Source organism: Mauremys reevesii, unplaced genomic scaffold (genome assembly GCF_016161935.1).
Source record: "Mauremys reevesii isolate NIE-2019 unplaced genomic scaffold, ASM1616193v1 Contig20, whole genome shotgun sequence".
Classification (NCBI taxonomy): Eukaryota; Metazoa; Chordata; order Testudines; family Geoemydidae; genus Mauremys; species Mauremys reevesii.
In genome coordinates this window covers 146,343-161,274 of record NW_024100827.1, presented here as the reverse complement: position 1 = coordinate 161,274, position 14,932 = coordinate 146,343, and the positions used below count along the sequence as shown (strand labels likewise).

Below are 14,932 nucleotides of genomic sequence, written 5' to 3'. Positions count from 1 at the left end.
ACACTCAAGAGGCCTGGGTTCATTTCCTGCTTCAGACAGGTCCATCTTGGGTGATCCTGAACAAGTCCCTGCGGCTGGACCCACAAAGTCTCTGGGGTAGAGCGATGCAGCGTGGAGCTGTCAGTCACTTCGATCCCTGGGCTCCACGAAGCGAAGCTCTGCGCCTGGGCTCCCTGCACAGTGACTGGGAGAGGCGGGCACCTGGGAAGGGGACCCACAAAGCCAGCACACCAGGCGGGGAGCCACGTACGCCAGCCAGGTGCTAACCACCACCCCCACTTCCCATGGAGGCCCCTCGCTCGGCTAGTGAGCCACGAACAGGCCCCCTGGCCTGGAGCGGGGCAGCTTCAGGGGGCTGAGTCAGTCATGCAAGAGGCAGAGCTGAAGGAGGCAGAGACACCTCTATAAGGATTTATTTAAGTCCCTACATGTGGATTTAGGGTGATCTCAATGGGACCTACGTTTGACCATTAGAGTTTAACTTTCAGCCCAACCTGTGAAAATCACGGCTTCGGGTCCTGCTACAGAGAGCGCTATTCTGTAGAGCGATCAAAGACTATGAAGAAACCTCTAATTTATGTGGCGTTCTGAGACCAGGCATGAAAGATGGGGATTCCAGAACACCTGGTTTGGCTCTCAGGGACGCCAGTGTCCACCTGGAGTGACCCACTGAAGGCAGAATGTGAGAGCAGAATCTGGCCAGTGTGTGACCCATTCTTGTTGTGAACCCTCTGGTACACAGATACCCACTGCAGAGATTATGGCTGCCTAACAGGGCAGTAAAGTTGCTGGATTGGAAAACATGAGCAAAACAGAGGAAAAACCACACAGCCGCCAAAAAAGGAAGCTATTGTGACAGATAGAAGGACACAGTAAGACACAAGAAACTGATCATCATAAATATTTGTCTAAACCAGTGGTCCCCAACGCAGGGCTCACGGGCGCCATGGCACCCTCCGGGGCATCTATGTGCACCCGCCTACTGGCCGGAGAATCAGCATCCGCCGAAGAGCTGCCGAGAAGCAGTATTTTGGCGGCAATGCCTCTGGATGACACTGCTCATCATTGGCATTTCTGTGGGTGCTTGTCCTCCAGCCATGGTCCTCGGTGGCTCGTCGTCCGGCGCCCGCCAGACAAAAAAGGTTGGAGACCACTGGTCTAAACTATTTAGATTATTGTAGTTCCAACTTTACCAGGAAAATCCCTTGGTGTTTCTGCCATGGGAACTGCTGCACTCCTCTAACCACGCAGATGGCCTGCAGGGGCGGCTCTAGGAATTCCGTTGCCCCAAGCAGGGCGGCGCGCAGCGCGGGGTGCGCTGCCGATCGCCGGTCCCGCGGCTCCGGGGCACCTCTTGCAGACGTAAAGAAATGTTTCGCTGATAACAAGGGCTCAGATTTTCAGGGCAAACTGAGTCGTGCAGATTTGATGGAGTGGTCCAGTACCACTGAAACCCCAGAGAGAAAAGGAAGAGCCAAGGCTTAGATGTACTCATTTATCTATAAGCATTTCTGTGCAGCTGCCCATCACCATAGAATCTCAGCATCTCCTCCTCTCCTCCCAGCTAACAAGCCCTGCGCTGAATCCCTGATAACAGGACATGCAATGGAAAGGCTCCTGCACATTCCACCTTTGCCACCAAGGCAGGGTTCCCCTCATACTCTGAACTCTCGATGGCTGAACTCCTCTGCGTCACCTGTCTCTGTGACATTCCCCTCTGGTGTTATCCGGACAGGTGATCTGCTAGGTCACGCCAATCCTTGAGTCTAGGAGCCAGCCTTACCCTGCTCTGCTGTGAGAACCCCCACTCCTGGGCTGTTCACACACAGCCTCTGCCATGTAAGCTGCTCCTTGGATTGCGCACCCTAATGACACTAGCCAATACCTCTGATCCTGGACACAACCCTAGGAACCTCCATCTTGCAGTGTCCAGTTATGCCCACTGGATGCTGCAAATTGATATGAGTTTGTCAATTTAACAAAGAAATTGGTATGTGCCAGACTTGTTATCCCAAGGGGAGTCTGTGACATGCTTCAAACCAAACGCACTGCTTCAGGTAGAATAAACAAACAAAATTATTAACTACAAAGATAGATTTTAAGTTATTATAAGTGAAAACATAACAAGTTGGATTTAGTCAAATGAAGTAAAAGCAAAACGTATTCTAAGCTGATCTTAACACTTTCAGTGCCCTTTACAAACTTAGATGCTTGTCACCACAGGCCGGCCGGTTGCCCTTCAGCCAGGCTCTCCCCTTTCATCACCACTTCAGTCGCTTGGTGGTGGTGTCTGTAGATGGAGATGGAAGAGAGAGGAAGAGCCTAGCAAACGTCTCTCCCTTTTATCATGTTCTTTCTCCCCTCTTGGCTTTGCCCCTCCCCCCTCCAGAATCAGGTGAGCATTACCTCATCGTAGTCCCAGACTGGCCAGAGGAAGAGGGGTGACTCACTGGAGAGTCCAACAGACCCTTTGTTGCAGCCTAGGCCAGTGTCCTTAGTTCCTGTGAGGTTGGGCTGGGTTTGTCTCATACACACACTGATGAGGTGTGAACTGCCACTCTGCTCCTGGAGAGTTTTGCCTGTGGTTTGAGCATTGGCCTGCTAAACCCAGGGTTGTGAGTTCAGTCCATGAGTTGGCCACCTAGGGATCTGGGGCAAAATCAGTAGTTGGTCCTGCTAGTGAAGGCAGGGGCTGGACTCAATGACCTTTCAGGGTCCCTTCCATTACTATGAGATAGGTATATCTCCATATTATAACAACAATGCTTAGTTCATCATGAGCCTTCTGAAGACACCCAAAATGACAAATGTTGCATTGGATACCACACAAACATTGTATAAGTATGAACATGGGGGTGCTGGGTGTTTCCCCGAGGTACAGAGCATCACAGTCCCCATTACCAAATTGTCAGGGAAGGATGTGAGTCTGCTAGTTTAAGTAGTCTTTAAGAATAGGGATGTTACCACCAGAGGTCATAGAACTGTATTACTTCTTTGTAACACTGTGCTTTATATCTTTGATTATTTTTTCATTAATTTTAATAAAGATCTTAACATTATAGTAATGTCCTCAGTATAAGTCTCCTTGGCACACACAACCCGAGGGTCTGTTCACGTCATTGAACTCTGAGTTTTCTAACCCTGTAACCTGACTTGGGCCAAGAATCTAAATCTATTCTGATCAGATTTTTCACAAACCGTAATTAAAGTAGCCCATAAATTGAGGTCAACAATATACACCCTAACATGAAAAATATTTTCTAAGAGTTTTGTTTTTATCAAGTCCATTTGAGAAAAACAAGTCTTTCAAGTGCAGCATTGCTAAAAGGCAGTGTTGGCAACAACAGAGCAAATACACAAATTCACTGAAGCCTTTGTCCTCAGCAGCATCAATGTGTTCGAGAACTTCAACGCAAACATGCTCAACTTGACTGTCCTGAGTATGAGGCCAGTGAACCATAAGCAAAACTCTCCACTGCTGCTCCAACTGTCCAAAATGCCAAATAAGCAGCGCATGCTTTCAGTGCATAGGATTAGTGGCCCGTGTACCTTTCAGTAAAGAAGAAATCTGTATGTTGGATACTGTTTTTTTCTCTGACCGGTATGTGCTGTATTGTTCTAATGACAAGAGCATGTTTTGATTTATGAGGCGTCTTAGTTAACCCACAAATTGTCGTCTTATCAACGGAAGGATTTTTTTGTTTAGTCTGAGCAGCTTTACTACACTGTGGTGTCTTTCCTCCAAATCGGAGCAACTCAGGGTACTGGCATCCGCACCTGTCCCAATGTGAAGATTAGCGTTGTTCTCCACAGGTGGGAGTTCCGCTGTCAGAACAGACTGAACCTGCTCACTGTCCCTGCAATACAATGGAATTATTACAGGTACAGGTGCAATCAAAGTTTGGTGGGTTACACTCAGGCCAGGCCCTTGTCTCCGGCTCTTTAACGGAGCCCTGACTCTGCTCTCCCAGGAGCCCCTCTCTGCCTGAACACCGGTTGCTCTCACAGGCCCAGCTCACTAGGTGACATCTACCCTGTCTTTCCATCCTGACTCCATGGAAGACTGGAGAACTGAGCAGGATTATGACATCACAGGTATCAAGGAGACTGAACAGCTGTAACATAAGAACGGTCACACTGGGTCAGACCAAAGGTCCATCTAGCCTAGTATCCGGTCTTCCGACAGCTGCCAATGCCAGGTACCCCAGAGGGAATGAACAGAACAGGGAATCATGAAGTGATCCATCCCCTGTCGCCCCTTCCCAGTTTCTGGCAAACAGAACCTAGGGACACTCAGAGCATGGTGGGGCAGCCCTGCCCATCTTGGCTAGTAGCCATTGCTGGACCTATCTTTCATGAAATTATCTAGTTCTTTTTTTAACCCTTTTATAGTCTTGGCCTTCCCAACATCCTCTGGCAAAGAGTTCCCTGGGTTGACTGTGCATTGTGTGAAGAAATACTGCCTTTTGTTTCTTTTCAACCTGCTGCCTATTCATTTCATGTGGTGACCCCTAGTTCTTGTGTTATGAGAAGGAGTAAATAACACTTCCTTATTTACTTTTTCCACACCAATCATGATTTTATAGACCTCTATTATAACCTCTGTAGTTGTCTTTTCTAAGATGAAAAGTCACAGTCTTATTAATCTCTCCTCCTATGCAAGCTGTTCCATACCCCTAATCATTTTTGTTGCCCTTTTCTAAACCTTTTCCAATTCCAAGATATCTTTTTTGAGATGGGGAGACCACATCTGCATGCAGTATTCCTACCCTTTGTTTCCTATGGTTCAGCCAGTTACTGATCCATCAGAGGACCCTCCCTCTTATCCCATGACAGCTTACTTTGCTTAAGAGCCTTTGCTGAGGGACCTTGTCAAAGGCTTTCTGAAAATCCCAGTATGTCAGTGCACTGCAAGGCCTTCAATGGCTTTTAAACTTTCCCATGGGGACATCAGAGACATGGTCCAGTTAACTTGTGTTCAGGCCTAACAAGAACTCAGATGCAACCTGCTGTGAGAAATTCGTTTTAATAAGGATGCCCCTGTACCAGCACAGACCACAGGTAAATATGTGTAACTTCAATAACAATGGTATTGGAAGAGCCCAAAATAACCACTACAGGAATGTATTGACTATGACCCCTTACTTCAAATGCACTGTGGCCTAGTGAATAGAGCACTAGATGGAACTCAGAAGACTTAAGTGCTAGTCCTGGCTCTGCTACTGTCTTGCTGGGTGACCTTGGGCAAGTCACTGCGCTTCTCTGTGCCTCAGTTTCCCATCTCGAAAAGGGGGCTCATGCTACAGACCTCCTTTGTAAAGTGCTTTGAGGTCTACTGATTGAACATGTTAGAGAAGAGTTAGGACTCTTTATTATCTTATTATATAATGTGTTTTTCTTAAAGCACCCACTGCTGGAGTCAAGTGATTTATCTGAGAATCTCTGCTCTTTGTTTTATTTTATTTGTTAGCCAATTTTAAGCCCTTGTGGTTGCAAAGAGAAGCTGGAGAACGTGAATTGAATGCACCCTAGCGGCTCACACACCGGAAGCCAATGAAGAGTTCCCCAGATAAATGTTTTTTGAAGAGCTCATTATTTTGAAGCCAATCTCATGATTTTGGTGGGGCCCAGCTCATGGTTTTGCAATGCTTGGGCTGGCGATACCATGAACGATTTTCTGCACTCGTAGCACTAGAGAATCACTTCAGGGCTGCTTCTCACTTCAGGCTGGGAGATTCGGCCTCAGTCACAGGGGTTTTATGAGTTCCCACGAGTAGGGAAAAAATGTCCCTTGCCCAGGGGCTTGAGAGTCATAGAGCTCGGAAAAGACCCAGGGTGTTCCTGGGAAACCTGATGCCCTCTCTCCTGCCTTATTCTGAGCTCAGCAGCTCAGCCCCCTTGGGCGGTTGCCCCATCCCATCTCCTGATCTAAGTGCAGCACTGACAGCTCACAGGCTAGAGGGAGATTGCAGGAGGGCAGCCTCATTGTGACCTAGAGACAACATCAGCGCCTGCCTGATGCCAGAGCAGCAACCTGCCCTCAGGTGTAGCCTGGGTACTTGTTTCTGGTTTGAGAGTGTCAGTGGTTCTTAGTGCCTGAGCCTGGCGAAATGAGTTCACTCCTCCTATATGTCAACTCTGCCTCCTGCCTAACGATCCTGAAATTCACGCTGCTCTTTCTTGTCTTTTATGCTGTGCTGAGGCTCCCCAGATCTGAGGTAAGTGAGCACTATACAATATCAACAGAGCACAGGTTAAATGGCTTGAGAACAGGCTAATGGCGAACTGACAGATCTCAAAAAGTAATTGTCAAGGGGCTCCTCGAATGTGGGTGTTTCTAATGGGTTTCTGCAGGGATCAGTACTAGGTCTGATGCTAGTCAATGTTTTTTCAATGACTTGGAAGTAAATACAAAATTGCTGCTGATAAAAATGTACTGATGACACGAAGATTGGCAGAATGGTAAATAACGATGAGGACAGGGCAGTCAGACAGAGAGTTCTGGAGAGTTTGTTTGGCAAATGGGGCCCATTCAAACAAAATGCATTTTCACACAGCCCAACACAGAGTTATACATCTGGGCAGGGCCGGCTCCAGACCCCAGCGCGCCAAGCACATGCTTGGGGAGGCTTGCTGCAGGGGGTGCTCTGCCGGTCGCCGGGAGGGCAGCAGGCAGCTCCGGTGGACCTCCTGCAGGCGTGCCCGCGGAGGGTCTGCTGGTCAGGCTTCTCGAGGAAGATGAGGCACAGAGAGAAAAAGAATCAGAGGGGTAGCCGTGTTAGCCTGGATCTGTAAAATCAGCAAAGAATCCTGTGGCACCTCTGTTAGTCTATAAGGTGCCACAGGATTCTTTGCTGCTTTTAGAGAAAAAGAAGAAACCGAAAGGTAAGCAGCCCCTGACCCCACAGCTGCGGTGTCAGACTCAGGCCCCATGCAAAGCAGAGAAATAGGGTCCGTTCCCCCATGTGCCCCCCTCTTCCTGCGAAGGCTCAGTCGTGCCCAGAGTCGTGCAGAGGCACTGGCTGGGGCTCCGTTCACAGGCTGCCCCTGAAATCTGGGGCTCTAGGGAGCTAGGAAGCAACGAGTGCCCAAGCAGCTCAATGTCTCCTTTATGTCTCACTTCTGGCAGCTTTTGGACGCTGTGAGGAAGAGTTGGAGGAGGCTTGTGCATCCCTAGAGACATGGTAAGCAATGCCCTGCTCCATCAATCTGCAGTGGGTCAGTCCTCTCCTTTAGCATCATGCAATTCAACCCCACCCAGGGGCAGTAGCCCGAGTAATCTCTCCCCTGTTCCGACCTATGTACCAGGCAAGCAACTCTTCTCCTTTAGACTCCTGCAATTCATTCCCACCCAGCAGAAGTTGCCATCTCTAATCCACCCCCATGCCTCGTACAGTGGGTCATTCCCTTCCTCTAGCATCATATGACTCGTTTACCCTGGGGCAGTGGCGGGGAGCGCAGGTAGGTTGTGTCGACTGGACTGGACTGGACTGGACCATCCTCCCCTCCCATGAGGGGGAGAAAATGTTTTCTGGGAGCAGCCCCGTGCACCCCGGGGAGGTCAGGAGGAAGGCTGGGCTTTCTGGTACGGTGAGTAGGGTGAAAGGGATCCAGCAGCACTTGGGTAATGGCCCCTCCTCCAGTCCCCCAGCATAGGTTCCCAGCCCGATTTGAACCCTGGACCTTCAGCTCTGCAGCATAAAGCCCCCCTGAGAGCTGAAGAGGAAGCTGCATTAGTTGGTAGCTATAGTAGTCTGCTATCCCATTTGTTGATTACCTTCTGTGGAAGGGACATGACACACACGCTGCCAGCAAGATATACTCTCACCTCCTCAGCACTAGACAGGGCTCACCTAACAATCCAGCTAACCCAAAACCAGAACATCCCACGGCCCGGGTGTTGCAGGGGAGGAGGCTGCCTCAGTGCAGAACGGGACAGGGAGCCTTTCGGTGCCGCACCTCTGGGTAAAAGAGGGCCTGAGGCCAGGGCCTGCACTCAGCTATCTGCTCTGTCTGTTCCACAGCTGCCCTGTGCCCCTGGGGAAGCTCCCCTTGGCTCAGAGCCTCAGGCTCCTTGAGAGGAGGCTACAGTACATGGCCAGACACCTGGATGAAGTTATGATACCGGAAGGCAACTGAGCAGGAGGCACCAGACTGGGGGCTGGATGGGAGGGGAGAGTGAGTGTAGAGAGCAGGGAACAAGGAAAACCAGACACTCCAGGATCCTAAAATAACAGGGAAAAAGCCCCTAAGAGACTTTAGCTTCCAAGGTGAGATACCAGTGAAAGTGAGGTGAGGGATGATCAGAAATTAAATGCAGAGACTACAAGTTGGGGTTGTGAGTAGGATCAAATCCTTCTGGTTGGCAATATCTCCCAGCAGGCGACTGTCAAGAACCTGCCCCTGCTCCTTGCTATGTTTGAAAGAAACAGCAATCAAATGACACCCTGTCATGAGGTGTCCATCCTACAGTCCCTAGAGGAGGAACTTTGTCACAGTCATATAGAATTTTGTAATTATTTATATATTCATGGAAAATAAATAATACATGAAAAAATGAAAGGGTTTTTTAAAGTGTTTTTTTGTTTTAGTCATCCCTGCCAGGGCCCCATCGAAACTGTTCGAATTGGGCCCCGCACTTCCTAAAGCCGGCCCTGCCTGCTCCAGTTCCCATCAGTCACACTTCTCTGCTGGGATTGCCCAAAGCTGGACACGGGCAATGGCAGAGAGGCGGAGGGGCAGGGCAGGGTAGGGTCTGACATTGCAGGGCACACATGGGGCTTCGTGTGCCGCCCCTTTAAAGGGATTCTGGCCAGGGTGACATCACAGAGAGTGAGTAATAATGGAAGGTGGTTGGTGTCAGCGGGCCGGGGGCTGGGGAAAGCAGGCCAGCCAGCGCAGTGCGAGGGGAACATCCCGGAGAGTGGCTCTTGGCGGGGTTGTAGCTGGGCCAGCCCTGGCTTAAGCTGCACCCTCCCTTAGAGAGTGTGACGCCTCCACAGAGTGAGTATGGAGAGGCTGGGTGGAGGCAGATGGAGGGGGAGCCCCAAGGCAAAGCTTGGAGCAGCAAACACGGACTTGGAGAAGCATCCTGACTGCTGGAGCACATGTTCCTTAAAAGAGTCCTTAGCATTTAAGAAGCATTGGACCAAATTGCCAAGAGCGGTCATTAATTTGAAGTGCCCAGCTTGAGACAACCAGGCCTCAGTTTCACGTGTGCGGAGCAGCTGCAAACCGGAGTAGTGGGCACTCCGCACTTCTGGACATCAGGCCACGCGCTCAGAAATGAAGCCCCCCCAATCAGTGGCCCTAATGGCTAGTTAGTAACTAGCCTTTCCTAAGCTTGGGGGTAGGCAGAATTATTTAACTGCAAGTGGTCCAGATGCTGCCTATCAGCAATTTGGATTTCTTTGGCTCCGCTATAAATTTCAGCCCTTCGACTAAGGGACCAATTGTCTTGGAAAGCAGTTGGCTCTGGAGCTGGGGTCACTGACCCACATTCTAGGGAGAGGTGGGACGATCTGAACCGTTTGTACCCAGCTGACGATGGCCCCGTGGTTCCAGAGAGAGGAAACTGACAGAACGCAGCTCCTCAAGGCAATGAGACAGCGCTCAGCTTCCAGCTCCCGTGGGGCTACATGAGACTCAGGGCTGTGGGGGTTGGGGTGGACTCCAAACCTCCCCCACATCAGGGAGTTGTTTAGATCACGATCCCGTTGACTCCAGTGGACTATTCTGACCTCCCTAATTCGCCAGCAATTAGCTTCCAAATGATATAGCACTAAGATGTGTCTTGGCAGAGACCCGCGGTCAAACTCAGGCTGGTATCAAACAAATTTGAAGATTCAAGACCAAACGGGACAGAAAATCCCACCCATGACTCAGAGCCAGCATGCCTAATGCACCTGGAATTTGACCCCCACATTCTCCCATGACCCCAGCAGCACAACCAACCTTCTCCCAAGCCCTGGGTCTAGACTCCAGATACCCCACCGGGCCTCCATCCTCCTGATCCATCTGAGGGGCCCAAACCTCACTTACTTCATAGCTTCCTGCCCCCTTGACACTGTTAGCCAAACGGGCTCGTTTCCCCTGGAGCTTACCCAATTAGCCCAAGGAGGCACGGAAGACAAGAAGACGGATACCAGATCCTTTATTTGTCAGTCAGCTGAGCGGGTGCTCTCCTTGACTCATGCCAGAGGAGAGACACACTTTACAAGCATAGAGCAGGTCCTTTTATACTCAGTAACAAGCAACTTCGCGTGCTTAAATACTGCTAGCCTATGCATTTCTTTTTAGGGGTAATGGAATACATCTGTTGGACTCCCCTTCTCCTGGGTATCCCGTGCACATATACGCGGAAAGTAGCTACGTGGAAGGGGAGGGCAGCTGGGATGATAAGCAAATGGCTGAGCTAAGCAAATATTTGACCTTTGCTCCAATAACACCAAATCTCTATGTCCTTCCTTCAGATCCCCCAGGCTCACCCACTTCCCAAATCACCCATCGGAGAAGGAACTCCCTGCTCCCACCCCTTGGCCTGGAGGGGAGATGACCTCTCCCAGTCCCAGCCTGGGCCGGGGTATGTGAAACGCTGGCTCCAGGCCTGCGGTGCCTCTTGGAGGAGGCCGTGTGCTCTCCCAGTACAGCTCCTGCAGCACCCAGCCAGGCACCTGGGGATGCTGCCCAAAGCTCTGGCAGAGGTGGAAGGGGAGCAGGATACCCCTCCCCCATCCTTTCCCTCCTGCGTCCCCTGAGTGGTTTTCTCTCCCCTTCTCCAGGCCATGGCTGTGGGCAGCCTGCTCTTCCTGGCGGTGCTGGTCATTGTGCACCACCCCCCGAGGGTCAGTGACAAGCAGGACCTGGCAACAGTGCAGCGGGCGCAGCAGCAGGAGCAGCGGCTGGCCCTGGAGATGACGCACCTGGAGCTGGAGTTTGAGCAGAGGAACCAAGCGAAGAGACCGGGCCCACACCAGAGCCTGGGGCCAAACCAGAGCCAGGGGAAGAAGGGGCCGAATACGTGGCCTGGGATGGGTGGCCCTGTGCGCTCCTGGTTATTCTCCTGATCTTTGAGCTCTGCATGCCAAGCCTGGAGCCCGAGTCCAGCTATGACTCCGGCAGCGAGGATACCAGCAGCGAGGAGGAGGAGGACGATGCCGAAGCAGGGCCCGGGGGCTCCTGCACCTGTCATACTGACTTCCCCGACAGAGCGGCCCTGTGGCACTGTTATGAACAGCACCTCCAGGGAGTGTCTGAGGACCTGGCCAGTGTCAGGGACTCGAACCATAGACAGTTCCATTATTATTATTATTATTATTGACCTTGAACGCGCTCCCCACGGCCTGTGCAGCTTGGATTCAGCTGGGGAGCCCCCAGGCGACCCCACAGCCATGGGGCTGCCCACAGCGCCTCCAGGCTGGCCCTGCAGCCAGAGCTCTCTGCCAATGCATCCCAGCACCGGTCCCCAGGCACCTCTTCCTCCACCTCTTGGCGCATCCGGTACGGCAATGGCCTGGTCATTTCCTGGATTACCTTCCCGGGTTCAGTCTGGATAGAGTGGTAGACCAAGTCCGTGTATCCCAGTAGGGCCATGAAGGTTCCCTGGAAAGCTTGTAGGAGACACTTGGCCTGCTTGCGCTGCCCTTCCGTCAGGGTGTCACCGAGCAGGGGAGCAGGGAGGTCCTCTGTCTGGGGTGCGCGGGGGCCCATCTCCGGCTCAGGCAGGTAAGGGTTGATCAGCAGGCCCTCCCGGTCTCACCACGGTTTCAACAGGTTTACATGGTATCGCTGGGTTTTCTCTTAAGGCCAGTGTCTCCTGGCCCCTTGGCCAGGGTGGGCGCGGGGCTAGCTCTCCGCTGTGGTGCTGCTGGCTGGGACTGGCTCTGGGGCGCTGGTGCCCGTGGGACTGCCCTTTCCGGGCCCCGCTGGCTCATGGGCTGCCCCCTACCAGACCCTTCCCGGCCCCACCTTGCGTCGGGGCTTCCAGACCAGCTGCCACTTGCGGGCTTCTTTCCGCTTGATCTTCAACAGGAAGCCCAGGCTCATGCGGAGGCGGCTGCGGCCCCCCCGCACGCTCAGCTTGGGTAGACGATGAGGCGGGGGCCGCGCTGGCCCTGGGGCGTGGGGTGGTGGGGGCAGCCACTCTCCAGGCAGCAGCAGCACTGCAGGCACACGGGATACTCCACGCTCCACTGGCCCCTGTCCAGCAGCCGGAGCTGCAGGTCCCGCACCACCCGCTTGGTGCCCAGTGAGTTCACAATGGCACGGATGAGCCACTCGGGGCTGGCAGGGGCACCCTGTCCGGCTTGTGGGGGGCAGGAGGGGCCCTCGCTGCCCCGTGCCCCTAGTGTGGGGAGACTGTCCGTCCTCAGGATGACGCGCTTCCTCGGGTGGCGCTGCGACCTGCCTGGGGCCCGGTGCTGGGATGCATTGGCAGAGAGCTCTGGCTGCAGGGCCAGCCTGGAGGCGCTGTGGGTAGCCCCATGGCTGTGGGGTCGGCTGGGGGCTCCCCAGCTGAATCCAGGCTGCACAGGCCGTGGGGAGGGCCGTGAGCCGCTCTGCCCTCTGGGGTGCACTGCATGGCCATCTTCCTCTCCGGCAGCCCTGGGTCCTGGCAGGCCCACTGCCCTGGGGAGCAGCTTGGAGGCGGGCGGGTGCGGCCTCTGGCTTGTCCGTGCTGGGCACCCTCAGCAGAGAGTGGGCACAGTCACCCTTCTTGATGGAGAGGTGGAATGGCGACTGGCTGGCTGGTGAATGGCCTGGGGTGGGCGGGCGGCTGGATGTTGCATGGCCTGGGGTGGGCGGGCAGCTGGATGTTTCGTGGCCCGGGATGGGCGGGCAGCTGGATGTTGCATGGCCCGGGGTGGGCGGGCAACTGGATGTTTCGTGGCCCGGGGTGGGCGGGCAGCTGGCTGGCCTGTGACCTGGGGCAGGAGGGTGGCTGGCTGGCACGTGGTCCAGGATAGGAGGGCAGCTGTCTGGCACGTAGCCTGGGGTGGGCGGCCGGCTGGCTGGCGCGTGGTTCAGGGTAGGCGGGCAGCTGGCTGGCCTGTGACCTGTGGTGGGCAGGCGTCTGGCTCGTGTGTGGCCTGGGGCAGGTGGCATGAACGAATGAAGTGAGGCTTGGAGCCTCCTGGGCAGCCCCCAGCGATGTCGCGCCTGCATGCTGAGGAGATGAGACTCCAGCTCCCCCCAGGCACTGCTGCAGTGAAAGAGCAGCTCCTGGGAGCCGATGGCCACCTCCCTGGGGCGCCTGGCGGGCAGGGCACTGGGGCAGGGGGCCGGGGCCAGGAAGGCTGCCAGGGAGCGCTGCAGGACAGGGGGCAGGCCCCAGTGGTGCTGCAGCCTCTTGCTGCGGATGTGCCACTCCAAGCTGTGGCAGGAGGTGGTGCTCAGGAAGGAGAGGAGCTTTTAATCACCAAAAAAAGCCTCTGACACAGTGTGAGCAATTTGTCTATTAAGGAAAGGAATGGGTGAATTTGAAATTCAGCTTGGCCCAGAGATAACGAGAAAGTTGCTCAACCTTCTGAAACCCAGTAATGTGCAAGAGGCATGCATAACTGTCCAAAAAGACCTAACCCAGGAAAACAAGCCTTCCAAACAGGTGAGAGTGTCTCCCGATTTAACACCAGACCAGAAGAATGAGGTGTCTGAGATGATCTTCCGGAACCAAGATGTGTTCTCGATGAAACCGGGTCGAACAACCGAGACATATCACCACATCGTCACGAACACTGGGGCCAGAATAACAATGAGGCTCTATCGGGTGCCAGCAGCCAAAAGGGAGGAAATAAAAGCAGAAGTAAAAAAAATGCTGGAGTTGGGGATCATCGAAGAATCCCAGAGTCAGTGGTCCAGCCCAATCGTGCTGGTGCCCAAACCTGATGGCACCACAAGGTTTTGCAACGACTTCCGGCGACTAAACGAAGTATCCCAGTTCGACGCGTACACCATACCTCACATAGATGAGCTAGTGGACCGTCTGGGTAATGCCCGGTACTTGACTACTCTAGACTTGACAAAGGGGTACTGGCAGATTCTCCTTGCGGAAGACGCAAAGGAACAGACTGCTTTCTCTACACCAGAGGGTCTTTTTCAATATACTGTCCTTCCTTTTGGACTACGTGGGGCCCCAGCTACTTTCCAGCGCCTCATGGACAAGCTATTACGCCCACATAACAGTTATGCTGCTGCCTACTTGGACGATGTGGTCATTCATACCCCAGACTGGGAAACCCACCTAGAGAAGGAGGAGGCAGTCCTTGATACCTTCAGGCGAGCTGGCCTTACAGCAAACCCTACCAAGTGCGCTGTTGGGTTTACAGAGGCCAAATATCTTGGCTACATTGTGGGAAAAGGTCTGGTAAAAACCCCAAGTGAACAAGTTGGAGGCCATCCAAAATTGGCCCCGACCACCTCGCAAGAAACAAGTCTGGGCATTTCTAGGTGTAGTGGGGTATTACCGACGATTTATTCTCCACTTTGCCACAAGGGCAAGCCCCCTGACAGACCTAGTGAAAGCCCGTGGACCTGATCTGGTGAGATGGTCTGACGCAGCAGAGGAAGCATTCACAGACCTACGGACTGCCCTCTGCAGTAACCCCGTACTGATAGCCCCTGATTTCACCAAGGAATTTATCCTGCAGACAGATGCATCGGAAGTAGGGTTGAGGGCCGTTGTATCACAGATGGTCGGGGAGGAGGAACACCCAAATCTCTACATCAGTAGGAAACTCAGACTTCTGAGGGAACAAAAATATGCAGTGGTGGAGAGAGAGTGCCTCGCCGTAAAATGGGCCATGGAAACATTGCGCTACTACTTGCTCGGGCGCAGATTTGTCCTCGTGACCGACCACGCCCCTCTTCAATGGATGCAGTGGAACAAAGAGAAAAACTCAAGGGTGACCAGGTGGTTCTTATCCCTCCAACCTTT

The 14,932-nt window shown here is 53.2% G+C and overlaps 1 protein-coding gene across 4 annotated transcripts; it reads left to right on the top strand.

Moving 5' to 3' along the window:
- Positions 1-5,766: 5,766 nt before the first annotated feature.
- On the top strand, positions 5,767-11,240 carry LOC120393488 (inositol 1,4,5-trisphosphate receptor-interacting protein-like 1). 4 transcript variants are annotated; one of them, XR_005592051.1, is made up of 3 exons: positions 5,767-6,218; positions 7,130-7,184; positions 8,383-8,495. XR_005592051.1 is itself a non-coding variant. In XM_039518078.1 (2 exons), exons 1-2 carry the CDS (start codon positions 6,111-6,113, stop codon positions 11,064-11,066), a joined length of 393 nt encoding a protein of 130 aa, XP_039374012.1. In that variant the 5' UTR covers positions 5,767-6,110; the 3' UTR covers positions 11,067-11,240. The 4 variants fall into 4 exon arrangements, 1 of the variants encoding a protein (XP_039374012.1); XR_005592050.1 differs by lacking the exon at positions 8,383-8,495 and having other exon boundaries at positions 7,130-7,528; XM_039518078.1 differs by lacking the exons at positions 7,130-7,184; positions 8,383-8,495 and adding an exon at positions 10,782-11,240.
- The last annotated feature ends 3,692 nt before the right edge of the window (positions 11,241-14,932 follow it).

What these genes read in the sequence shown, in the direction of transcription:
- LOC120393488 (XM_039518078.1), top strand. Translation starts at nt 6,111, where the DNA reads ATGAGTTCACTCCTCCTATATGTCAACTCTGCCTCCTGCCTAACGATC. An exon ending in TGAGGCTCCCCAGATCTGAG is followed by an intron (nt 6,219 to 10,781) that starts GTAAGTGAGCAC and finishes CCCCTTCTCCAG; the next exon opens with GCCATGGCTGTGGGCAGCCT.